The sequence below is a fragment of the Ochotona curzoniae genome, unplaced genomic scaffold (genome assembly GCF_017591425.1).
Source record: "Ochotona curzoniae isolate NIBS_2020 unplaced genomic scaffold, NIBS_Ocur_1.0 contig_908, whole genome shotgun sequence".
Classification (NCBI taxonomy): Eukaryota; Metazoa; Chordata; class Mammalia; order Lagomorpha; family Ochotonidae; genus Ochotona; species Ochotona curzoniae.
The window spans coordinates 33,919,181-33,946,177 of record NW_024466607.1 but is presented as its reverse complement, the minus strand read 5'-3'; the positions used below and the strand labels follow the sequence as shown (position 1 = coordinate 33,946,177).

Genomic DNA, 26,997 nt, shown 5'->3' with positions numbered 1-26,997 from the left:
GTGCCTTTCTGTTGGGTATGTGGCTAGGAGGGAAATTGCTATGTCGTGAAACAACCATATGCTCGGATTTGCTGGATGGGACCCAGGAGTTTTCCCAAGTGACTGTGTCGATTTACACACCCAACAGCAGGCCGTGAGAGCTCTGGTTGCCACATATGCTTCTTGCTAACTGTTATCCTGATTTCATTTGCATTTTGCTGATGACTCATAGAGTTCCGAAGCTTTTTCTGTATTATTAGATAGCTTGTTGTATGATGCATTGCTCAAGTCTTCTGTCCATTTTTCTATTGAGTTGCTTTTATTCATTTGTGGGATTATCCAGATTGTGTGTCAAGAATGAATGCAATTTCAAAGTTTCATATTTAGATTCCTCAATTTTTGGGGGGTTTATGCTTCAAGAGACGTGAGCTCAATCTTACTGCTTTTGAGATGGTTGCCAGGTCATCTCAGCACCAGGACTGCACAGGCTGTGTTTGCACATTAATTTCAGATGACGCCTAAGTCATGTGATACATTCTCTTCCTCCTTATATTTATCTCATGCGTCAGTGCAATTGTATTTACTTACTATTTATAGTGTACAAAAATATCTAGTAGGGGTAGGAGTCTGGTGCAGTGACCAAGACATCCGTTGGGATGCCTGCATCCTACACGGATGCCTGGTTCTCTTGCACCTGTTTCAACTCCAGCTTCCTGGTCGTGTGTGCCCTGAGCGGCAGCAGATGTTGCTGCTGGAGTCCCCTCCTCTCACGTGGGAGGTTTGGATGGAGCTCTGAGCTCCTGGTTCCCGCACGGCCCACCGCTGGCTGTTTTAGACATTTGGGAAATGAAACAGCAGATGGAGGATTGAGCTGCTCCTTTTAAATACAATTAACATAAATAAATATTTAAATTTAAAACATATATCTAGTCAGAGGATTCCCAAGGGGGCTTTTCCAGCCTGTTTTACTTTATTATTTTTTCCATAGGACCTCAGAACTAGTTTGTCCCATTCCAAAATTTCTTAAATTGTTAGTCTATGGAAATCAACTTATACACGAATGGAGAGTTAACATTTTTATGATGTGGAATTGTCCCTAGCCAACATGATCGCATGTTTCCTATTTGTTCAAATTTCATTTGGTGTCCTTCTACGGTGCATAAACTGCTTTTGATATGCATGACTGAGATCGTGGGAAAGTGAGACAGCTCTCAGAGGCCAGGATAACCTGTCTGATTATTCAGAAATGAAACCAAATTTTCCCTTGGACAGGAATCAGCCCAGAGCTTCAGGAGGTGTGAAGGTAGGGATGGGAACCTTACATACCAAGAATTTCTCCAAACAGTGACGCTTTGACTGGGAATGTAGAAAACAACCAACCTCACAGATACTGCCCGTGCCTTCTGTGGGCCTCAGAGGAGGGAAGAGCATGGGCGAGTTCCCAACAGCCCACTCTCACTTGGATGTAGCCCTCCATGAGCAAAAGAGAAAATCAGAAACGACACCTTAGGTTTAAAACGGCCTCAAATTGGTAGTGTCTCCAAACAACAAAAAAAAGTGTTCATTTGGGCAAACATAGATATTTTTTCAAAAGTTGTATTTGCAAGGTGGAAAAAATGAGAGCATGCACCTACCCTCTCTAGTTGCTTGAAACAAATGGGCCTAGGCCAGGGCTGAGGCTCACAGCTGGGAGCTCAATCCCGGTATCCCACACGGGAGGCTATCACTGTTGCCACCCACAGTCTGCATTAGCAGGAAGCTGGGGCTGGGAACTGGAGCTAGGAATCCAACCCAGCTAGGCCAAATGCCCCATTGCCTGGGCCACGTTTGACCACAGAGACTGAAGTAGCCACCGGTTCTCTGCTGCAGGCCCTCTCTGTAGAGCGAGACAATCGCTTCTTGTCTATCCTTGTATCAGGGTCTAGTGTGGTGTCTGTTATACCCTGGGAACCTTGGCCCTAGAACTTCGCTGCAGGGTGTATCAAGTTGAACAGCGTCTCCTTGAAACTCCTATCCATTGAGAACCTCAGAGTCTGAGCTTACTTGGAAAATAGACTTGTAGTTGTCATGAATTAGGTGTAATTGGTTAAGAATCTCAAGATGAGTTCATCCTGGATCTAGCACAGGTGCTAATGCAATACCTGTTGCCTGGGCTGCATAGGAAGAGAAGACACAGACAGGCACGCTTGTGGAAGAAGGTCCCCTGAGTGCAGAGGCGGAGATGAGAATCCTGGCGCCAGCAGCTGAAGAATTCCCGGAGCCAGGAGGGGTTGGGAAGACACGGAGGGCTGCTCCTCCCAGAGTCCTACGGAGGGACACATGGTGTCGCTGGCATGATAAATTTGGGCTTTTGGCTTCCTGAGCTCTGAGAAAGCGAATTCCAGTTGTGGAAGCCACCCAGTTTGCAAGTAATTAGTTATGGCAGCCGAGAAAGCAAAGACCCTACGTTTCAAGGAATTCACACAGATCAAATTCCAAGACACTTGATTTCATAATCCAAGCCATAAAGCACCCATGAGGAAACAGGCGGTGCTGAGCACAGATCAGCCTTCACAACAAACAACAGGGAGCAGTCCACAAACAGCACAGGTGCACGAGTGGCCTATAGTGGGAGGAAAAAGCAGTATGCTCTGCAGTTCTAAAAAGACTCATGGTGCACATGCAAGAGACCATCAAAGGGCCAGAGGGCCCATTGGGCCGAATGGGAAAGACAGAGTCCACACTGGAGTTCCTGGGTTCAAGTCCTGGCCTCTGCTCTTGACACCAGTTTTTTTGCTCATGCACACCCTGGGAGGCAATGGATGATGCCTTATGTGTTTGGGTTCCCGCTCCCCACGTGACAGACTGGTTTTGCGTTACTGTTCCTAGGCTGAATGTGGTCCAGCCCTGGAGGGAAGCAGCAGTTGGGAGTTCTCTCTCTGCCTTTCTCTGCCTCTGAAACGGATACTTAAAGACGTGCTTTTAAAGAGTGAGAACAGGGTCAGGTGCGGTGGCCCAGTGGCTAAAGTCCTGGCTTTGCGTGCACCAGGATCCCATTTGGGTACCAGTTTGTATCCCAGCTGCTTTTCGCCTCCCATCCAGCTCGCTGTTTGTGACCTAGGAAAGCAGTAGATGACGATTCAAAGCCTTGGGACCCTGCACCCATGTGGGAGATCCGGAAGAAGCTCCTGGTTCCTGCTTTCAGATTGGCTCAGCATCAGCTGTTGCAACCACTTGACGCATGGATCCTGGCAAAGTCAGACCATCGTGCTGGAGCTGTGGCCAGTAGGTGAAGCTGCCGCTTGCAATGCTGGAATCCTGTCTTAAGTGCTGGTTTAAAATGCTGGATGCTCTGCTCCAGCTCTAGCTGATGTTGCTGGGAAAGCAGCAGACAATGGCCCAAGTACTTGACCTTAACCTATTTCAGCCATTTGGGAAGTGACCCAGCAGATAGAAAATCCTATTCTCTCTCTCCCCCCCTTCACCTTTCAAATTAACAAGTAAAATTGTCGTAAAATGTATTAATTCTATCAAAAATTTCCTAGGACATGCATACAATTCAAATTAGTTGTGGTGGAATTATTTTATTTTAATTAGGCAATAGGAAAGAAAATACTGTTGAGGCTAGGTTTATACTATTGTGTGAGAATAAATGCATAAATGAACAAGCATAATTAGAACAGAATGCTGTGAGCCCCTTGAAGTAGGTTATTGAAATCATATAGAATCCAAGAAAGATTCTATGCAATAAATGATACTTTTCCAGTCAATGTGGATGGATAGTTTTGATGGAAAACAAATGTCAAAATATGTTCAGAGTGGAATGAAATGTTGAACGTAAACAAAAAGCCATAAAGGAACTGAAGGAAAAATAGAATTAAATAGTTTTATGACTGCAGTTTTAAAATAGACCCTGCAAGCCTGGCAATAGTCCGTGTTGTTTATAATGGCACGCAAGTTAGATGTAACTGAATTACCTGACATTTAGGAGTGGATAAACAAATCACGGTGCACCAATGTCATAACATGTAGTTGAAATAGAAATATGTTATGATGACGATAATTTACAAATAAACGATCAAAAAGTAGGTATGATATAGTCATTTGTGAGAAGCCATACAAACTTTGGGGAAAAAAAAAAACACAGTCCTGTCAGAAGGGCAAATTTCCTTTTCCTTATTCTTTTTCTGTGCTTTTTTGTTTCAGTAAGCATTCGCCACCCTTCCCCCCACAGAGTCTTAGAAAAGTCCACATCTCTGGGTGGGTTTTGGGGTACATTAAGATGAGCCACTGCTTGGGATTCAGGATCCACATCCCAGATCGGAGATGAGGTCGAAGACCCAGCTACTCTGCACTTCCAGTCCAGCTTCCTGCTAATATGCCAGGGAGACAGCCATGCTGCTTCAAGTACTTGGGTTCCTGTTATGCATATGGGAGACCCAGATGGAGTTCCTGGCTCCTGTCTTCAGCCTGCTGCAGTCATGTGGTGAGTGATCCAGTGGATGGAAGATCTCTGCCAATCAATTAAATAAAACGTTTTTAAAAACATTTCTAATAAGTAGCTTGTTTTCCTAGACAATAAAGTAGCTTTGTGAATGAGAGCCAAGACAGCGCAACGGAACCAAGTGTTCTTCAGGTAGTCAGCAGATAAACAAAAAAAAACTGTGCTTGCATACAAGAAAATACCCTTCACAACAGGTAGCAACACCAGGCTGGGGCGGGCCTTTGGGGCAGGGGTTACTCTGCCACCTGGGATCCCCTCATCCCATGCCAGAATGTCTGACTTCAAACTCCTGATTCCGACTCTTCATTCCAGTTTCCTGTTAATGCCACTCTCAGAGGCAGTGGGTAATGACGTAAGTACTTGCTTGTCACCCATGGGGGACACTCGATGGAATGCCATGCTGTCTGCTTTAGCCTAGCATAGCCTTGAGTGTTAAAGGGCATTTGGGGGGATGAATTGGTAGAAGGGAGATCTCTCTCCTTTTTTTCCTTTCTGTCTTTCAAATCAACACAAATTTTAACAAACACAACATCTTGTGATGTGAAAGAAGCCGGATACGAAAGACCACATATTGTATGATTGCATTTATGTATGAAACATCCAGAAAAGTCCCTTTGGAGAGACAGAAAGATGAGCAGCCTTAAGCTGGGAGTGGGAACAAGCACAGAGAGATGTGATTGGCGCAATGGAAACATGCTTGACCATGTTGATGATTGCACAACTCGATTCCTAAAATCACTGGATAGTACACTCAAAATAGAGCAGCTGTTATGAAATGTAACTTGTACCTCATTAAAGTTGTTTTTAAAAACTTAATGGGGAAGTTGGTAGAAGTTCAGAGATTGGAAAGTCTGGAGGTTCTGTTTTCAATTTCATGAGAGAGACTGATACTTTCCAAGTGTCAAACGAGGAGTGTGGCTTGAAATGCTATAGGGTCTGTAGAAACACTTAGCGCAGATGTATACCCTGGTTTTTCTGATGCGCAGGAAGACGCCCTTACCTAGATTCAGACTCAGAACTGTAAGCCTGTCTCCCTAACAACTGTGGGTTCTGGGAGGCCTGAAAGCATTGCCTAACTTGGAAAAGTGACTCTTCCCCAACAGCTGCGACCCTCTCCCACCCACTGCACATCCTTGGGTTTCGGTTTCCCAATTTGTTTTTTAAAAAAAAAAGCACACAAAAGGGGCTTTTACTGAGCCGTAGCATTATTTTCCTTGGCGTTCACCACCCTCCACGATCGGCCCCACAGACTCCTTCCCAAATCTGTCGCTTGTTGATTTACCTCCTGCTGCTCTCGTATCACACACGTGACCCGAATCTACCCACGTGCCTGCCCTTCTCCCTGGAAGCCTGGACTGCGGTCCCAGACTTTCTGATTAGAAAAGGAGATTTAACTGTTCCAATTCCCAGGCATTTTGCTATCTCTGGATCTGTCCACTTTTTTTTTTCCACTGTACCATTTTTTTTCAATTGCTATGTAATAAACCTGCACAAAATCTATTGGCTTAAAGCCACTGTCATCTTGTTACACTCACAATTATGTGAATTAGGAATTTGGGCAGTACAGTGGGGATGGCTTGTTTCCATTAAGTCATGACTGGGACCTCCACTGAGGCTGCCTGGCTGACTGGAGGTGGCTGGGATGGGACCACACACACCTACAGCCTTTTGTGTGGTTGTCACCGAACATCTAATTTTCTTCCTGATGACACCTGTTGGGGTGTGCATGTCCAAAACTACCCCCTGGTCCCATGAGTGATACACGGGTGGGAAAGGCCGATGGAGCTAGGGTGATGACAATACTCTCCACTGGGCTAAGGGACAATTGTCCACATCACACATGGTGGTCTTATCCCATGACTGGTTTTCCTCCAAGCACATACACATTCCAGGGTCCACTGTGCAGTTAAAGTCTTTTACAATGCAGCCTTCAGATATACGTGTGGTGCTGCTTCTGCTGCAGTCTCTGTCTGTATATGGACAATGCAGATTTGGGGCACCACCTAAGAATGCAACTTGAGGGGCTAGCAGCTCATTAGGGGAGGGGGTATCTTGAAAAACTGGTCCTCACAGCCAAGAGTATGTTTTATTTTCATAATTAAACATTTATTGTCATAATTAAAAGCTACAATGTTTGAAGTTAGGAATCATTTCTCTCATCTTTCATCACTTCCACTCTCTCCTTCTTGTCAGAGCATCAAGAACACAAACACATGTTACAGACAACGGGCTGGAGCAGGGCAAGCTCAGGGTCCCCATTCTGCCCGCATCACTCAGCAGCACGAGCCCCAGGGTGATCATTCACTTTTCTGATTCCAAGTGTCCTTATCCCATTGGTGGTGATATGGTAGCATTTTCATTATATAATCAAACCAGAACATGACATTGACACTGCTTAGAAAAAGGGCCAGTCCTGGGTCCTTGAGCCCACCTGCATGTTTGGTACTGGATCCATGAACCCTGGAGGCAGGGGGTTCAGAGAGACCCAGGTCGCCTGGCATGGATCCTTGTGCCTGCCTAAGACAACTGGTCCTCCTCAGTGAAAAAGACAGAGTAGTGGATGGCTGGTCCAGATCCACATAGAGGATATGGCAGCCCGCTGGGGTCTGCAGAAGACATCTAGTACCATAGCAAAGAAAAGAGAACAGAACAAATTAGACAAATACCCAAGCCCAGCAATAACAGCAATTATCTGGGCGAATGGAGACCCTGAGGCTGACTATGTCAGCCAATGAACATTGAAAAGCGTCCCTCATCCTGGGATGAGATCGACAACATTTCACAAATATCGAAACCACCTGGGCAGAACCCTCAGCATGTGCGCCACATCAGGACCCTGGGTGGCTGTTCCCCATCCTCAGATACTTGGGCATTTGGGAGGTTGGCTATGGCTTCTCACGCCCCTCCCTCCAGAAACAGGAGGAAGAAATAAAAAACTTGGAAACAATGATCACACCCACTTTCCCCTTACCCTCGAGCCTTCCCACGCTGATTAACTATGTAAACATCAACTAAAACAAATAAAAATAAAAAGGGCCAGTATACAATAAGCACAAGCTATGACTGTTGATTTCGTTGTTACCACCAATGTAGCATAACTTGGGTCCCAGAGAAAAAGGGTGGGGCCCATGCACTGTTAACTGAAATGAACAAAAGAAAAATATGTGTTCCATAAGCTCTGATGATACAGGCAATTGAGCCTACAGCAGCCACCAGATGCTGTCTCACTATCTGAAGATTTCTGAAGCCATCAGGACACAGTCTAAACTATCTTGTTACTTCATGTCTTATCTGAGGATAGAAGACTGTCTATTGGCTACCAATTATGATTTAAAAAAAATCACCACCAAAAGGTTGTTAAATACTTACATGACCACAAAAACCAAATGTAACTAAAAATAACTCATAAGGCAAAAAGAAAAAAAAAGTCTCGAAGCATTTGATGTGAAACAAGAACGATGGCCGTGTAGAAGCGGACATGGAAGGATGGAGGAACACTTGCAGGTGTAAGCAGAAAGCATAGTGCAGAATGGAGCTTGAAACGAACTGAGAAGAGCGAAAGAAGGAACCAAAGGTAGGCCTTCGTGCTGTAGGACTCATAGGAATGAATGATCGTCTGCATTTTAAACACCAGACCATCTTGTGCAAGGCTTTGTCCTTTTTTTATGGGGAAAAAATGGGAGGGGAGAGCAACATAAGTGAACACTCTTCTAGGAAAATAACATGGAACAAACCAGTGATGCTATTTTAAATTTACAGAGAAGTGTCTATAATGAGTTTACAATCCATATAATCAACAGACAGAGTTTCAAATTGCAAGAAGGTCCTATTTTTTCTCCTCATTAAAGCTCATCGTTTTGGTGTTTTCTTTTGGGTGGCTTTGATCGTCAAAAGCAGGCTCTCTTCAACAGCGCTTTGAAACCATCCAAAGCCCTTCGGGAAGACTGAGAGCCCTGACGGTGGGTTTTTGAAACTCAGGCACCCTTGTGGCTGGCAGAACCTGTCAGTGGAAGAACAGCTGGGAAATGCCACCGCAGCAAAAATAAGAAGCATGTTGCACAGTTCATCGTGGAAGTTTGACATGGGGGAAAGGATGGCGTTCTCAGCTAGTGCAAGGGCAGATCTACAGAGCAAACGGTGTCTGACACTCCAAGACAGAGGGTGACAGCACATGGTCTGGGGGACATTCTTGGAGATACAGCTATGAGAACAGGGAGGTGGGGCTGGATAAGGCAACTGCAACCTTCACTTCTCGATATGATAGTCTCTATTGGACAGTTCCTCTAGAGGACTGTACGTGTTGACCTAGAGAGTCTATGAATCTTGTATTTTGCGTGAAGGTTGCCTTATATCAGAGAGAACATACGATATTTGTCCTTTTGAGGTTGGCTTATTTCGCCGAGCATAGCTGACTCTAGTTGGGACCATTGTGTTGCAAATGGTAGAATTTCACTCTTTTTCATGGCTGGGTAGTTTTCCATGAAGTAGATGTATCATATCAAGAAGTGAAGATACAGTGCAGTAAGTATCTCTACTGCCGAATCAAAAATGGACTCCCAATGAAATAGTTACATGTATCTTGACAGTAGAATGCTGGATTTTGTGCCATTGTATACACCTAAAATGTCATGATACACTTAAATGACAGAATGATGGACTTAAAACTGTTTTGGAAGGACTATACTATTGTAATAATATAAGGGAAATCTGTGGGAAGAAAGGAATTGGGAAGAGGGAGAGGGGAAATCCCCGAGCCTAATGGAACTGTATCATAAAATAATTAATTTTTTAAAAAGACAATTGAAACCATGGCCTCTATCAATTCTATATGGTGCCCTGGAGCTGGCATGGAGCCACGTATCCCCAATATGTTAAAGACCTTTTAGATGAGCTTTACCCCGAGGAAGGAGTCAGGCCTTTGGACTTCATTGGCAGTCTGAGAGACATAACTTCAGACACAGCGCTTGTCTGCAGCCAGAGGCCAGGATCTGGGATGAACTCTGCCGCAGCAGCTGGCAGCAGCCCACGGACCCAGCACCCAGAGCCAGATCAGTGTCCGAGTGACTGCATGTTCCCTTTCTCACCGAGCTGTTACCTGTGGTCAAGTGTAGAACCCCTACACTTTATGAAGCTCCCATTGGACTGTATCCACATGGCTCCCACTCTAAACAAGATAGGGACTAATTTCTCAGCACTCCAGCAGGTTGCCTTTGTTCTGCTGGTCAATAACTAGATAATCATGGTGCTCATTCACTTGTCTGGACTGTTTCTGAGTTTCAGATACATGGAAATATCTAGTATCTGGCTTTTTTGATAGAACACGCCCTCAAGACTTGTGTGCTTTGTGTATTGGAACCAGGAGAGTGGTTCCAGGCTCTCCTGCCAGTACCCAAGCCTACAGCTATAACTATGTAATTCCTTTATGTAAAATGCCAGAGTATTTGCATGTAAACATAAGCACATCCTCGTGCATACTCTAAATCATCTCTAGATTATCATACCTAATAGGATGCAAATGCTATGTAAATAGCTGTTATATGCTGTGTCTAGGAAACAAGTCTGTACATGTGCATTATGAATACTTGTTTATCATTTATTTGTTTGAAAGAGAATGGCAGAAATGGAAAGATAGATAGATAGATAGATAGATAGATAGATAGATAGAGATTTTTCATTTGTTGGCTCACTCTTCAATTGTCTATGGTAACCCGATCTGGTCCAAGCAGAAGCCAGGAGCCAGGAGCTCTGTCTAGGTCTCCTGCACGGATGGCAGGAGCCCACGTGCTTGGGCCGTTTTCTGCTGCCTTCCCAGGCACAGCAGCGGGTAGCTGGGTCGGAAGCAGACACACCATGCCTTGAATCAGATACGCCAAAATGAGGTGCCTGGGTCACGAGCAGCATCATAGCACCAGTCCTCCCCTCCACACATTTTCTTTTCCCAAATATTTTCCATCCTCATCTGAATCTGTGGACTAATGGATACGGATGCCTGAGAAGTTCATTCTTTCTTGCTGTGTAGCTATGCCAGGAGAGTGTCCCCATTTTAATTATTTTCTCAATGTTTTATAAATATTTTGTTTTTATTTGAATGGTAGAGTTACAAAGAGAGAGAGAGAGAGAAAGAGAGAGAGAGAGAAAATGTTCCCTTCATTCACTCCCAAATGGCTGCAATGGCCAGAGCTGAGGTGATCAAAAGCCAGGAGGCGGCAGCTCCCTCTGAGTCTCCCACATGGGGTCAGGTGCACAAGGACACGAGCCATCCTCCATCGCTTCCCGAAGCCATACGCAGGGAGCTGGGTTAGAAGTGCAGCAGATGGGGCACAAACCAGCATCACCCATACGAGATGCTGGCACTGCAGTAGGAGGCTAAACCTATTATGTCTGGGCACTGGCCCCTTTCTCAAACTTTTAATTTATTTGAGAAAGAAAGAGGCATGAAGGGGTGGAGGAAAGGAGAGAGCATGTGAACAAATTCTCCCATCTGCTGGCTTACACCCTAAGTGTTTGCAACGGTAGGGGACCATGCTTGGGCCAGAGCTGGGAGCTGGGAACTCCGGTTAAGGTGCAGGATCCCGATTACCTGTACCATCACTGCTGCCTCCCAGGGTCATTAGCAGAAAGCTGGAGTGGAGGGCCGGAGCGCAGCATCCAGCCCAGCTACTTTGATACTGGACACTGATGCTTTGTTATTTAGATCATAGGGAGATCAACCACTCGAATGAGGTGGGCACTCTGTGGGCACTGCAGAGCTCTGCCCCAGGAGTTCTGCAGGGGGTTTAGACAGTGGTAGGAAGTTCGGCATGATGTAGCAGTCCCAGGCCAGGACTCGTAGCAAAGCCTGGGCCAGAAGTCTGAGGGCCATCATTTCGCAAGGGCAATGTCTCTGGAGCAACCTAGGAGGGAGGAAGTCACGGTGAGAGGCTCAAAGGGAGGAGGGCTAGCAAGGATGCCTGCTTGTGGGGGTGGGATCTGGCTTTGTCTCGACCCCAGGAGTCCCATCGCAGGGTCCCCCTTCTCCCTGAAGGAGGATCTTCTGCAGCCATGTCACTCCTCGTGGTTATGTGTGAGCCTGAGGTGGTGCTGGTGGTGGTGACCACACCCTGGAGGGTCCTATCTATGCAGGGCAGGGGACACTTGGCAAAGGCCGGAGATCGCTGTGGCGGTCACACCAGGGGAGCTGAGAATGGGGTTGAGAGCTCCATTGGTGAGAAGGCACACACAGCACTCACTGCCAATGACAGCCCCACTCCCTGCCTCCAGCACCTGCTCTAGATGTCCTTAGAAACAGGACCTTAAACCAAGAAGGAAGCTCACGGTGCCAGGAGCCTTGCTGTGTGATCTGATCTGCCTTTCATGATTGGCACCAGCATGTTGAACCATGTGCTGCTAAACCTGTCTGTAGGAGCATGGCATAGCATGTGCTGGTAGTCACTTGCAGCCACTTACGATTTTCTCAGAGTCTTGTTGAGTTTATGTTAATTGGGAATTGGACTAAGTTCTCCCTGAAATACTGACTACTGTGCTGTGTGAGTCTCATTCTGACAGGTATCACTTGGATGGGCAGAAGGGTTCATGTAAGGAACAGCTGTACTTCGGGGCTGGCCTTTGCCTCGTGGTGAAGTCACCAGCTGGGATTCAGAGTCTGTGGGTTTGAGTCCCAGCTCCGTTCCTGACCGCAGCTTCCTGCTAATGCAGACCCTGAGTGACGGAGGTTCGGAGAGACAGCAGGCGATGGCTCAAGTTGGCTGGGTCTCATACTCCCACCTGGGAGGCCGGGATTGAATTTCCGGCTCCAGGCTCCCTTAGGCCCCAGCCCCTGATGTTACAGATCAGAACTCTCTGACTTTCAAAATCAATCCATGCAATTTTCAGAAAACGGCTCTATTTGAAGGAGTTTGAAGAACAGTGGCGATATCATTAGCTTCAGGCTGTTGGCCTGCCTGGTGGGACTGTCTCTCAGATTTGCAATCACCTCTCAGTTATCCGTGAGTTCATAAGTTCTAAGCCCACTTAGGAACAGTGGACAGCTTAGAACGGCACGAACTCAGGGTAGCTACTGTCATTGTATTTACTATTACACACACACACACCTTTTTCCCAAATTTGCAAATGTGTTATCTAGTTTTCAGTCTATCGTTTCTAGTTTTATTCTAGTTTTGTGATCTGTGCTTGTGACTCAGTTCTACTTTCATTTTCTTTCTCTCAAAACAAGTCATCACTTCATTGCTTTCTGTCTTAAGAGTCAAAATGCAGATACCAATAAATATAAAAAGTGTAATTATGGGTAAGTATATTCTTGACAAAATAAAGGGCTCATATGGAAATCTTTCAATGCCATACGGGAATAAATATGGAGTGTACCATTTCTAAAACCTTCCTCTGCTTCCGATGGCTTTCAGTCTGAAAAAATGCATACGCACATGATCACAATGGCTCAGGTGTAACTTACAAATTCTTTGACCACCTCCTAAAAGTCACTTACAGAAAGAACGAGAAGGGCTTCTTCAGAAAACTATTTTCCAGGTTACAACTCAGTTTGAAATTGTTCCACGTGGTAAAACTGGTTTGTTCCCCCTAGACACTGCCACCTGCTGGAAACGAGGAGTAGTGCAGCACCCAGGGAACGGTAATCAGGCTGAACTTGGATTTGTTGATCTCAGTTGCGTTACAATTTAACATTTAGTTGTGAACCTTACAGATGACAGGTGGGCTTGTTAGACCAGAAGTGGGGCTAACTAAATGTCATCAAAGATTACAGGTTCTTTACTTGTCTTTAATTAGGTGGTCCCGGAAAAAATATTTTTGAAATAGCAAAAGGCCACCCAAAAGTAACACTTAGAGAGGAAAACGAAACAAAAAATAAACAGTACAACTTGTGCACGACTCAACAAATGATGAAAAATTTCACTACCCCTTCCCCTCTTAACCAGAGTTAACACGAAATGTCATAATACTTTCAAGCAACATCTGTATCCAGAAATGGGAATTCAGTTCACTCTAGAATCCATAGCGTTATGCCTCGAAAACTCACAATGGAAAAGAACATTGCAGAATTACTTTCAGGGTGGGATAAAGCAGCCGCCTAAAGTGGGTCTTAACGTGAAGCCGCAGGGAACATGGGGACGTGTGGGGCAACAGAAAGAGGCCTGCCAAGCGTCCACGGGAGGGTTCCCGCTGCAGAAGCACTAAAGAAAAGCAAAGCTGCTTGCAGCCCGAGGGAAGGGGCTGCATTTTAAAAAGGAGATTATAACTTGAGTGATTCACTGCTAATTAAAAATGCAGAAACAAAGGCAATGTCACATCCCAAATCAACAATAAACTCAAGCATCCTCCACTAAACCAACAGCGCCCCACGACGCGGGTGCGGCGCTCAGTATTTTGTGTAACTCATGTTTCTTAGGAGCCAACCGCGGCACCCCTGCACCTGTTTTCCGTGTCGCAGCCCTGTGCCCGTGCGTGAGTATCACCAACACGTAATAAAGTGCTCAGGACTCGCGCCGCTCCAGCTGTTGAAAGCGCTTTTAATTAGGGAGTGGTTAATTCCCCCACATTAATAATTCAAAAAAATCTTAATGCTGGTGACCTACAGGAATAAGGTCCCTTGGCAGATGTAAAGATTTTTTTCCTAGAGAAGCTAATTTGGAATAATTGAACCCAAGGCTTCTCTCCAGGGACTTTTAAAGGGCTGTGTTAATTTTGAGTTGGCGGCGACTCACGGTCAGTATCGAGCTGAGGTGGATTCCTGGATTTCTTCCCCTCAGAGGAGGCTCTGGCGCCCTCGGTCTTCTCAGAACGTTCGAAAGCGCCGCCACTGCACGGAGCGCGTCCCGTCTCCATGGAGATGGACGCGGGGCGGGACTTGCCGCCGCACGCACGCGCACTTCCGCCTCCTGCCGGAAGCGCTGGCTCCCCGGCGGGACCCCAGGCGTGCGGCACTTGGCGGAGTTTGGGTGGCGGCGTCGCGGCCGCCGTGGGCGCGGGGGACATGCTCACGCCCGCGTTCGAGCTCAGCCAGGACCCGGACTTCCTGACCGTCGCCATCCGCGTGCCGTACACGCGAGTCTCCGAGTTCGACGTGTACTTCGAGGGGTCGGACTTCAAGTTCTACGCCAAGCCGTACTTTCTCAGGTCCGGGTGCCGGGGCACCGCGGGGATGGGGGCGAGGTGGGGTGCGCGCTGCGGGGCCCCTCGTCCTTGAGCCATCCGAGGCTCCCCTGCGAGCGTGGGGCTTGGGGCCGGGGCTCCTGACTGCTCCTGCCGGACTTGCTGCGCTGCCTCCCTCGGCTCGGCGTTGGCTCTCCCCGGCCCCCGGGTCATCCCCTCTGTGGGCTCCTTCCATTTTCCCCAGCCTGGCTTGCGTCCTTCCCTGGCCCCTCCGCGCTCCCCGGCCCCGGGCTCCTTCCATTCTCCCCCAGCCCGGCTTGCATCGCGTCCCTGGGGTCCTTCCCGTTCACCCCAGCCCGGCATCATCCCTTCTCTGGCCCCTCCACACTCCCTGGGCTTGGGGTCTTTGCCATTCTCCCCAGCTCGGCTAGAGTCTCTTTCCTAATCCCTCCGCACTCCCTGGGCTCGGGGTCCTGCCATTCTCCCCAGCTCGGCCTGCATCCCTTCCCTGGGGTCCCTGCCATTCTCCCCAGCTCGGCCTGCATCCCTTCCCTGGCTCCTCAGCACTCCCTGCCGCCTGTGGCCGTCTCGCCAGGTGTGGTAGCTGTGTTTTCCTCCCAGTCTGGGAGTGGGCCAGGCGGGGCTGGGCTACATCACCCCATGGTGCATGAACAAGCCTACTCTGGAGACCAACAACTCAGTAGTGGGGCCCTTAGGAGTTGGCCCAGTGGGTCTACTCCACCAACTCGTAGGAACACCATATGGGCATCTGATCTGGCCTTGAGCACGTGCTGTGGGATTGGGTTGTCTCCATTGCTGACTCTGTAGGGAAACTCAACCTGCTGGGAAGGACATCAAAGGACCTTGAGTGCCTCACTGGAAGGTGGAAAGAAGAGCAGCTTGGACAACACCACAGGCCAAGTTCTCTACCAAGCATCTAAGGCTGTGGACAGGCTGAAACAGCCAGCCAGAAAGTAGGGGAAGTGATGTCCTACTCCTGGTATCGTGAAACGAACACCATCTCAGAACAATTAGGACTCAAGCGATGCCCTCAGGACTTTCTTCCCCCATCAGGGGACCGTTTCTGTCTCCTGAGGCTGACAGGATCTGGCAGCAAGGAATGGCACAACATGTTCCCCTCCCTGAGGTCGCAAAGGGCGGGGTGTTTTCCCTCAGCCACCTTGTTGCTCCTTCTCATCCCATCCAGAGACCTTCATGGGTCTGCAATCCCCTCACCTATGTAACAGACTTTCAGAAATAAATTTAAAAAGAAAAGGTGAATGTGGCCTCTCTGCAGCTGTACTGCTCTGTAGCTTTAGCCTGCAGTAGGCTGGGGTAACTGAAGCTGTGGGAAAAGGCACCACAGATAAAGGGGGCTCCTGTGACTATTATTGAGGGCCCCCTGTGCCACTCCCCTGTCACTGTGTAACCAGTGAGGCTTGGTGGCGTGAGACAACTGCAGTCATTTCACTCACCTGTAAGGACTTTGTGGGGATTTGGTAGGGTTCTGGCTTGAGGTCTCTAGTGCCACAGGGTCAGATTGTGATTGGGCCTGGAATATAAAGTGACTGGAAGCCAGTGGGCCATCTTTCTCGCTGTGGTCTTGGGGCATCCCGGTGTGATCTCTGTACATGTCTAGCTCCTGTTTCCTTTATGGGAGCTGGACTCCTAACACAGCCACTCAAGTTTTCAAGATCAAGTATTGCAGCCAATAAGGCAGAATCTAGGTCAGCTTTTAGTTTAACTTAGCCAAGTCTGTAATGGTGTCTGCTTTATTGTGTTGATCCACACAGTCCAAGGAACCTGTGAATTGTAAGCCCATGGGACGTAGAGGTTCTGGTAGAGAGGAGTGGTGCCGGCCAACTGGGCAAGCTGTGACATTCCCAATTGTCACAGTGTGACAGAGATGAATAGAACCTGGCTCCCCTTGGCTGAGGATTTGAGACGTTGGCCTGTGAAGCAGATCTGTAACTCAACAGAATTTCGCTCCTGTGTTCCTATAACAAGTTGAGAAGAAGGAACGACTTCTCTCAACTGATAGAAGCTGTAACTTTTCCCTTTTTATCGTGTGATTTGTGAAGTTAAAGTGAGTGGAGACTCTTGCCCAGCTGGAGCATGCGGAGCTGGGCTTCGGTAGAGATGCTGATGGTAGGTAGTGTTTAGAACTGTGAGACACTGTTTTTTCTGCACGTGGATTCCTTCTCCTGGGTTGTGTAGCTGCTTAGACTAGGGACTGAGAAACTAGGAATGACGCCTTGGGCCTTTGGGGGGCTGCCCAGCGTTGCTGGTTTTCATTTTGTAATTATAGGAAGTATGGGGAAGCAGGAAGGGAGGCAGACATTTTGTGTTAGGAATGGTGTGGGGTGGGCCTGGCGTGTTCAGCTGATGCATTTGCTTCATTGACATCAGACAGGTATAGATTTTTTGAGTGGAAAAGTGATAATCCAGCTGGTGTGGTGGGTCAGCAGTGTAATTATTCACCTGCAAACACCAGCATCCTGTAGAGGCAGAAGTTTGAGTCCTGGCAGCTCCATTTCCCATCCAGCTCCCTGCCTGTGGCCTGGGAAAACAGTAGAGTATGGCCCAAGCCTTGGGAGCCTGCACCCATGTGGGAGACTCAGGAGAAGCTTCTGGCTCCTGGCTTCAGAATGATTCAATTCTGGGCGTTGTGGCCACTTGGGGAGTGAACCAGCAAATAGAAGTTCATCGTGGAGGTTTTGGGCCATCCTCCACTGCTTTCCCAGGCCATAAGTAGGGAATTAGATGGGAAGTGGAGCAACCAGGACACGGACTGATGCCCACATGAGATCTCAGCACTTACTGGAACAAGGTTAGCCAGTTGAGCCATCGCACTGGCTCAGGTAGTATCCTTTCATTGAGCCTTTACTGTATGAGGCACCATGTATATAAGAAAAATTTTCATTACACATTGAAAAGGGGGAAGTGTTATAACAATTGTGATAACCAATTTATTGCAGTTTTCTTCTTCAGTATCTTTACTTTTCAAATAGTAAGATCAGTCATCTCCAGTTTGTACTTAGTTGAGGAGGGAACCAAGATTTAGTTTGTAAACTGTGAAAGAAATGCTGGCGAGTTTAACAGTTGATGAATTCTGATGGATAAGCCTGAACGGTGAGCGATGGTTTCAATTCCATTTGGAAGGATTTCATGAGACCTGTGTTCAATCTTCAGGTTGACCCTTCCGGGAAGAATTGTTGAGAATGGAAGTGAGCAGGGTTCCTACGACGCTGATAAAGGTATTGCCTTTGCAACTTCATTTTCTCTTTGGATGCTCTGTGTTAGAGTGTCAGCACAGTCAGCGGCCCTGCAGGTGTAGTCTGCTCCTGCTTTCTGTGTCTTGTTTCTGTCAGTAGTCAGTTTTTTGGATGGTTAGCTTCCTCAGTTGTTTAAAGTGTTTCAAAACTATTCTCCGAAGTGAGTCTGTGGTTCTGTGGTTTCCTTTTTTAAAAGGTTTATTTTTCTTGGCAAGGTAGATTCACAGAGAGAAGGAAAGACAAAGAAAAAAATCGTCCATCCACTGGTTCACTCCCCACTTGGCTGCAGTGGCTGGAGTTGAACCCATCCAAAGCTAAGAGCCAGGAGCCAGGAGCCAGGAGCCTTGTCTGGGTCTCTCATGTGGGTGCAGGCTCCCAAGGCTTTGGGCCGTCCTCCACTGCTTTCCCAGGCCACAAGCAGGGAGCTGGATGGGAAGTGGAGTAGCTGGAAGGCAAACAGGTGCCCATGCTGGTGTTGCAAGGCATAGGATTAGCCAGTTGAGCTGTTGTGCCAAGCCCCTGGTTCTGCTTAGTAGAAGAACTTCCCACAGGTCTAATATGTGTTTTTGAAAGTGGTAATTGGACTGCTTGGAGTTGTTGATTATAGAAATGTGGAGGATACAGCTTTGAGTACAACCTTTATTGTATAATTTTCAAACTTGATTTTTAAAAATTAATAAATTCATTTTATTTTTGATTATGTTTACATAGTTGAGAGGGCTGCATGCCCGTGTGGACTCCCAATTAGGGTGGGAGGGTCGAGGAATGTGGGAAAGTGGATGAGACAACTACCTCCAATCTCCTTTTTTTTTAATTTAATATATTTTTATTTTTATTTATTTATTTTTTTAAAGATTATTTTTATTATATTTTTATTGGAAAGGCAGATATACAGAGAGGAGAGACAGAGAGGAAGATCTTCTGTCCAATGATTCACTCCCCAAGTGAGCGCAATGGTCGATGCTACGCCGATCTGAAGCCAGGAGCCTCTTCCGGGTCTCCCACACGGGTGCAGGGTCCCAAAGCTTTGGGCTGTCCTCAACTGCTTTCCCGGGCCACAGGCAGGGAGCTGAAAGGGAAGTGGGGCTGCTGGGATAGGACCAGCACCCGTATGGGATCCCGGGTGTGCAAGGCGAAGACCTTAACCATTTGCGCCACTGTGCTGGGCCCTATATTTTTATTTTGAATTTTGAATTATGTGGTACAGTTTTGTATAGGCTGGGATTCCCCCGCAAAGCACCTGATAATGGGAGAGCTGTCCGATTTACTTTGTCCTCCATGGTACTGGATGTCCTCTGCAGGCCTCAATGAACTGGTTGTCATGTCCCCCATAAGCATCCTGGGTATGCCATCCACCACACAGGCCTCAGCAACTATGGTGACCCAGATGTGAAAAATGTACTCTGTGGTCAGACCACAGGTCCTGTACTTTTCACTGTGGTTGGAGTTCTGAGTCCAGGGGTCAATTATGTGTGTGTGTTGTGGGGTTCCCAAAGAAACCTCACCAGTGGTGACCCCAGACCTGACCACTGTATGTGCTAGTCAGTGTTGGGTCTGGCTCTCTGTCAGCCACATCAGCCTACGCACACACTGGTGATTGCAGTCAACTGATCAGTTCTGTTTCCATCCCCATTTCATACGCAAACCAGTGGATGCTATGGCCCAGCCTAACCCTGCCAATCACACCCTCGGCCCTCACGTACAGCAGTGGGAGCTGCAGCCCAATCAGAGTGAGCCCCAGTAACTCCACCATGCCTGTTCCTAGCCCTGATTCCTGTGCATGCTGGTATGTGCAACAGACTGATTCAGTCTGTCCCATATCCCATTTAGCTCTTATACACATCAATAAGTATTGGAGCCTAGCTCAGCCCAGCTGACTCCACTGTCCAGCTCACACTCATGCTGGCAGGTGTCTAGCCAGGCTCGCCCTCAGCCCTGGTTCTCAAGCTCATCAGTGGGAGTTGCAGCCCATTAGAGAGGTACCCACAGTTCCCTGCTGGGCTGACTCCCAGCCCTGCATCATGTACTTTCCAGGTGATTCTACAGTCTAGCTCAATAGGACTTGCACCCATTCGCAGCACTTGCTAGCTGATACTGCAGCAAAGCCCAACCAGCCTGAACTTGCTCTGGCTCATGCATACACCAGTGGATACAGTCAGTTAGCCCAGGCCTGGCTCTCCACCTAACCTAAGCTCACATGTAGGTCAATGGATGTTATAGCCCTGCCCATCCTGGTGCGCCCTGGTCTCATGCTCGCCAGCAGGAGCAGTGGCGGGGCTCCCCCGCTCTACTCACATCCATCCCTGGTCTTATGTGTCCTGGTGAGAGCTGCAGCCCATGCCTCACCTTGCCTCACTTTGGCATCCACCAACAGTAGGTGGGAGAAGCAGTCTGGGTGACAGGTGAAAACTGTTTTCCTGTTCTTCTGGAAAGGGAAGAGATGGGTGAGTCTCTCAACTCAGCCTGCTGTGAAGCCATCTCTATTTTTATAGATGCCGTCAGATCTGTTTGTCACTGGATCTGGAGTAAGACTGCCTTATATGTGCCTGAGTGTTTACTGATCACAGTGAATGAGGGTAAAGGTAGTTGGGATGAAAACATTAAAGCAGTAGAGATCTAATACACAGTGTAGTGTAATCAAGTTAAATGGAATGGAATTGCATTTCTTGGTAGTAAATCTGCTTTTAATTCAGACAGGTTGCGTGCCGAAGCAAAGTTATTAAATTTTAAAAGTACACAGTACTTCAGGAAGATGTTTGGGTTGAGTTGTATTGGATATGTTGCAATGCAGTTCAGCCATTGAGAAAAGCAACATGGTTTAAAACTTAAGAGAAGTAGATAAATCCCTAGGGGAGCCTAGATATATAGTTGATCAATTCAGTGAAGGAAAGAAAAGAAGTATGGAGTAGAATTTCAGTCTGTCTAGACAAATTTTTAGGGATAATTCTAAACTTTGGAGATCATTGGTGTTTAGAACTTTTGCCTTGGATTTTTAGTATCAGTATGTTCGAGTGATACCGTGTTAGAGTTGAGCATTCTGTATCCCAACTGGATCTACCAGAAGTCACACTTGCTGAAGGACCATGGTGGAGCCCTTGTCCATCTTGATTTATAGACGCTAAGTCTATGATCAGGGCCTAATTTTGGAGTTATAGAAAATAGAATTTTGTTTTGCCAAATACGTGCATTTCTTAGATATATTGGTGAGGTCTTTGAATGTTTAATTTATCTAAGCACAAAACAAATTTCTCTTTTAGGAATTTTTACCATTCGATTGCCCAAAGAAACACCTGGCCAGCATTTTGAGGGGCTGAATATGTTAACTGCTCTCCTGGCGCCCAGAAAATCCAGGACGGCAAAGCCGCTTGTGGAAGAAATCGGTATGCTTATTCCAGGTGGGGGGGGGGAGACAAGGATAAACAGAAATGTTTAGGATGTTTTGTTTTATAGGAAGAACAGGTTATAATAAGTAGGGAATTAGAGCAAATGCATTGTGACTAGGTAGCCAGGTGCTCTAATAGCTCATGTGGTGCTCCAATTAAAATACGGAAGAAACCCAAGTGAACCAGGAGGTCAGTCACGTTTTGGATCCCAATGAAACAGCGTGCTTTCTTTAGTTGAATGTTTGCCTCTTGAGTTGAGATCATAGGAGTTCAGTTCTGTGAGTTTTGTAAAGTGCACAGCGCCGAGATGAAGAAATGGAACATCGCCTGGGCCCTGGCGTGCTGCTGTGTCTCCCGGTGGCTCTGCCCCCTCTCTTGCAGGAGACTGTTGCTCTCCTTCCTCCCTGCTTTGAATGGCATGTGTAATCCACATAGTATGGATCTTTTTTGTGGGGGCATCTGGTTTCTTTTCATGAGATTAGCCCCGTTTGTTTTTATTGCTATATATATTCTGTGGTATGCATATGCCACATTTATTTATACTTCCTGTTGACGGGCCTTTGTTCTCTTGAATAGTGGAGTTGTGAATATTCTTGTTCATGTTTTATAGAACACTTGTACCAGGCACCTTTTTCCCTGCGCTTTTTCTTCTCCTCCTCGTACCTAGGAAATCCAATACTTTTATAAAACCATTAATACTTAACACATTTAGGAACTTCAGAAGTCTCTGAAGAAGTAGAAGAGGATGATGCTGATGATGAAGGGTTCGATTGGGAAATTGAACAGACTCCCTATGAAGAAATATCAGAAAATCCTTTGAATCCACAGTGCCACTATGGATTTGGAAACTTACGGACTGGAGTGGTTCACCGGTTGCAGGTGTGTTGTCTTTCTGAAAGATCTTGGTCTGTGGGATTTTCCAGTTGAATGTGTAATTTTCCCTTCTGTTTGCCCTTGGGATTTTTTTTTTTAAATGAGGACTACAGTTACATATTTGGATATACATATGTGTGCAGATCACATACTTAGGGCATGATTTCTAATGTTCCTGGTGAGAATGAGATTGTGGTTTCGATCAAAATGTTGTTATAGGCACTGTTGTGTATTGTTGATGAAGGTTGAATGTAATCTTGCTTTAAATTGTCATTGAGCTAAAAAAGTTAATTGTCATTGAGCTAAAAAAGCGTATCCAGAGTGAGTGTTTGGTGCTGTGGTTATTTGAGGTGAGGATGTTACTTGGGGTGCTGTGTCCCGTATCAGAGTTCCTGGGGTTGAGTCCCCGGCCCCCTTCAGAGTCCAACTTTCTGTTACTGTAGACCCTGAGAGGCCAGCAGAGGGAGGCTTCCTGTCTGCTCCCCTCTCTGCCTTCCAAACCCAGTGAAAACACACACACACACACACATACACACACAAAGGGAAAACACACACATAAATGTTGCATGAACTGCTGACATGAAGCCTTAATTTTTAATTTGCTTTAGTGAAAGAAACAGGGATGATTCAATCTCTTTCTTGATTCCTGATTAAGCAGAGGATGGTTAAGCCTAGAGAAAATATGATTTACTGTAGGAAGACGTATATTTAAAAAATATGTCTTCGAAAGACAGAGTGACACAGAAGGAGGGGTAGGCAGACATCTTCCACCCACTGCGTCATTCCCCAAATCCCTGCAGTAGATGGGGTTGGGCCAGGCTGAGAGGGGGACCAGAAATTACGGCTTGGTCTCTGTGAATGGTAGAAACCCAGGCCCTTGGACCGTCATCTGATGCCTCCCAGGTGCATCAGCAGGAAGCTGGATCAGAAATGGAGGCAGAACTCAGCGCCAGGTACTCTGATACGGGATGCAGGGGTCTCAAAGTGGGCGTTTAACTTGCTGCACCCTCACATGCCAATCCTAAGTCAGACATTTGAATCTACCTTGGAAAGGTAAAGGCCCTAGGTTCTGATCCCACTTCTGCTGGTTAAGTTCAGGCTGCTTGGCAAGTTATTTGTTTTATCTCTTCTTTCTAAAGTAGGAATAAACTTGCTCACCTACTTATGCAGAGATATTTTGAAAAACTAAGGAGATATAATATTCTATTAGAAAATTCTATTAGAACGATGGAATACTATAAAGAACGCTTTGGGAAAAAGTAGAGTGCTGAAAATAAAATTTTTAAAGGGAGTAAGAGTCCTTAAAGGGGGCAAGGTTTAGATTTATATTGGAGCCGATGAGGATGATGAGATCTTTCCCTAAAAGCTTAGGTGATTTTTGGCTTAGGTGTCTCTGGGCCTGCTCCCACTCCCTGCTCACCCTGAGCAGTTAGAATTGAGTTGGTTTTGTTCACAGTAGGCATTTCACCGCATAGACTTCAGTCATTTGGCCAAGAGCTACTGTGTGGCCAGACTGTTTAGGGGTTGTCAGTGGATAACTATAAGTTAGTGTTGGTAAATGCCATACAGGCTAAGTACAGGTTACACGTTCAGATTGAAAGTGCTTGCTGCTACCACAGATTTTGGTTTCTTTAATTGCTGCTGTTTGGAGAATATCCTCCTGTGGGATTTTTCTCCCCTTCCTGTTCTCCAGCTCCTTCCCCTTTGGGAAGTAGACAGGCATGTGCACATGCATACACACACACACACAGTGCGGGGGAAGTGGGGACACAGCACCCACTGGTTCAGTCCCCAATGCATGCAGTGGTTGGACTGGGTGGGCTGGTCAAGATCAAAGCCTGGAGCCAAAAACTCGGTCCAAGTCTCCCTTGTGAGTGGCGGGAACCAGTTACTCCAGCCATCACCTGTGGCCTTCCAGAATCTGAATCAGAAATTGAACCCAGGCACTTTGATATGGAATCCAAGTGTCTTAAGTAGTAATCCAACTACTGGTTCAAATGCCAAGCCCGTGCCTCTTCAGGGATTTTGATAGGTTGTCGAAAGAAGTGGAACTGCCATAATGCAAGTCAAGGCCAAGGTACTTTTAGCTCAGCAATTCATGTATCTGTTGGAAAAGTCCACTAAGTAATTTTGAGGGTGGCTGACATTGTGATACAGCGGGTTAAGCATTCCTTATTTGCAGTGCCAGTCTACTTCTAATGCAGCTCCCTACTAATACACCTGAGATGGCATCAGAGTGGCCTAATGCTCGGACCCGCGCTGCCATGTGGGAGGTCCAGGCCATGTTACAGACTCCTGGCTTGGCTCGTGACTGTTTGAAAAGTGAACCAGCAGATGGGCATTCGCTCTGTGTCTTCCCTTCTCTGTCACTCTGCTTTTCAAAGTAAATAATAAATAATAATACTTTAACAAAATAATTTAGGTTGATTTAAAGCAGAAGTTTTATTATGGAATGGAAATCATGTTGGGTTTGTTAGCTCATATATTAGATATCTTGGTAGCCACTCCGCAGTTGAAAGTAAAGGAGTTGCTAAGTTTCATGTTTATCATCCTCAAGCATTTAGCTGGATTCCTGACAGTTGGCTTGCATTTTCCCTCCTAGTAGGCTTAGCATGTAAATTCAACCCACTAGTAGTACAGGGTTCTAAACTCCATGTGGGCACTGGTTCTAATCCTGGCAGCCCTGCTTCCCATCCAGCTCCCTGATTGTAGCCTGGGAAAGTAGTGGAGGATGACCCAAAGCCATTAGGATCCTGTGCCCATGTGGGAGACCCAGAGAAAACTCCTGGCTCCTGGATTTTGATTGGCTCGATTGGCTCAGCTCTAGCTGTTGTGGACACTTGAGTGAATCTGCAGATGGAAGATCTTCCTCTCTGTATATGTGACTTTCAAATAAATAAATAAATAAATTTTAAAAAAAGATAGACTATAAAGAATAAAGCAGGAAATCTTTTATCACCGCAACACCCAGGCATCTCCTCTGCATTGACTGATTTAAACTTTTACAGGCCGTCGTGCACAGTCTTTTTAATCGGGTTTGAAATGTTTTCACAGGAACATGTTCTTCATCATTGCTCCCCGGTCTCCCCTATGTCCCCTACCTGCCTTGCTCCTTTCTGACATTGCTTCCAGCCACTTGGGTGCCTTTGGAGGCTCGATGTCAGCGCTGCCCAGCAGCTGCCAGCCGTAACAGCTCGGGAGTCTCTGGATGCCCACCCAGCCAGCTCCCGGGCGGCCGCTGCCAGCAGCAGGAGGATGCCAGGCTTGCTGGCACTTGCCTTCCTCTTGGTTGCCCTGGATACCCAAGGCCATGGAGTCCAGGCCCCTTGAAACTCCCCGCTCCCCGCCAGATGTGCGCAGAGTTCTGCATTTGCTCTTGGCATTGCCTCCAAGTTTTCTGGGTCAAAGCCTTGTGGAACTCCTCCAAGGCCCTTTCTTGGCAGTGTCTGTTTTTTAGACAGCACTTGTAGCTTGCAGCCAGGGCAGTTCTTCACAGAGGAATCCTTGTCTCCCTCCTGTGGTGTAACATTTCTCATTCTCCTTTCTTCCCTTCTGTTGGCTGGTTAGTGTCTTAGGCTTGTAAACTCCAAACAAACCTGGCTTTTAAGTTTGTTTCAGTTTCTCTGTGTGCGTGTGTAACCAATTAAGGAGGCAGGCACTGTGGCACAGGGAGTTAGGTCATTACTTGGGATGCCAGCAAACCATATTGGAGTGCTGGTTTGAGTCCCTGCTGCTCTGCTTCTGATCCAGTTCCCTGTGTAGGTCCCTAGGAGGGCGGTGGGAAATGACTTCAAGTCCTTGGGCCCTGTCACCCATGTGGGAAACCTCAGTGAAGTTCCTGCCTTCAGCCTGGCCCAGCCCTGACTGTTGTGACCATTTAGGGAGGAAGCCAGTAGATAGAAACTATCTCTTTTTCTCTCTGCGTGTGCCACTGTACCTTTCAGATATATATATATATATATATATATGCACAAGCCTGGGCAGGGCTTGCCCTGCTGGAGCAGTCACCTTCTGCTGTGTACATGTTGCATGGCTGTGTATGTAGGCCCTGAGTCTGGAGGCTGGGAGAAGATGCGTGAGCCAGGCACAGGGGCGCTGCTTTTTTCTGGTGAATTCTCACTCCTGTGAGAGCAAGGGCTTTGTATGTACGTGACCCGAACTCCACTCCATCGAGGGCCTTCAGGCACCAACTGCTGAATCAGTGAATGCTGAATGCCAGGCACAAGGCTGAGGACACAGTGGCAGAAAAGACAGGTGAGATCTGTGTCTCATGGAACATTCTCATGGAAGCAGTTGTGCAAACAGCAAGTCAGGGGGATAACAACAGCTGGTAGCAGTAAAAGCAAACGGGGTGTGATGCAGAGACTGGAACAGGGGGGCGCTATTTTGCCTGGGATGTCCAGAGATGGCCATTCCCCTTTAAGAGGTACTAATTGTTTTGGGGGCAGCAAGAGTGAGAAAGGGAGAAACCCCATTGGCTGGTTCACTTCCCACGTGCTCACAGTGGCTGGGACTGGAAGCAGAGACAAAACCAGGAGTTGAAAATGCGAGTGAGTTCTCCCACTCAGCCAGTCGAGCCATTAGCACTGCTTCCCGGGGTCTGCATCAGCTGGAGTCAGGTGCCTTCTCTGGGGACCACACCTAGCCACTGCAGTCTGAGATGCTGTATGGAGACCAGCACCTTAGCCGCTAGGTCTAGTGCCTGTCCCAAGTAGACTGCCTGAGAAGGTGGCATAGGCCAGGTTCTCAGTGACGAGAAGGCTGCTGTGAAGGCAGAGGCTCATTGCTGGGACTGGGTGCATGGGTTACAGAAATGGAAGGTTGGGGAGTAGATGGCTGGGGTAGTTGAGCCCGCTGGGAGCGTGAAGGCTGGCAGTGGCTCTTGCAGCATTCGGTTAGC

At 47.1% G+C, this 26,997-nt stretch overlaps 1 protein-coding gene across 2 annotated transcripts in view; it reads left to right on the top strand.

The window, feature by feature from the left end:
- Window positions 1–14,382: 14,382 nt before the first annotated feature.
- The window catches only part of SHQ1 (SHQ1, H/ACA ribonucleoprotein assembly factor), a 97,787-nt gene continuing 85,172 nt past the window's right edge, over window positions 14,383–26,997 (top strand). For both annotated transcript variants that reach the window (XM_040994831.1, XM_040994830.1), the window contains exons 1-4: window positions 14,383–14,590; window positions 17,759–17,823; window positions 21,099–21,221; window positions 21,937–22,103. In XM_040994831.1, coding sequence (XP_040850765.1) covers window positions 14,448–14,590; window positions 17,759–17,823; window positions 21,099–21,221; window positions 21,937–22,103 — 498 coding nt within the window. In that variant the 5' untranslated portion in view covers window positions 14,383–14,447. The remainder of the gene's footprint in view (window positions 14,591–17,758; window positions 17,824–21,098; window positions 21,222–21,936; window positions 22,104–26,997) is intronic.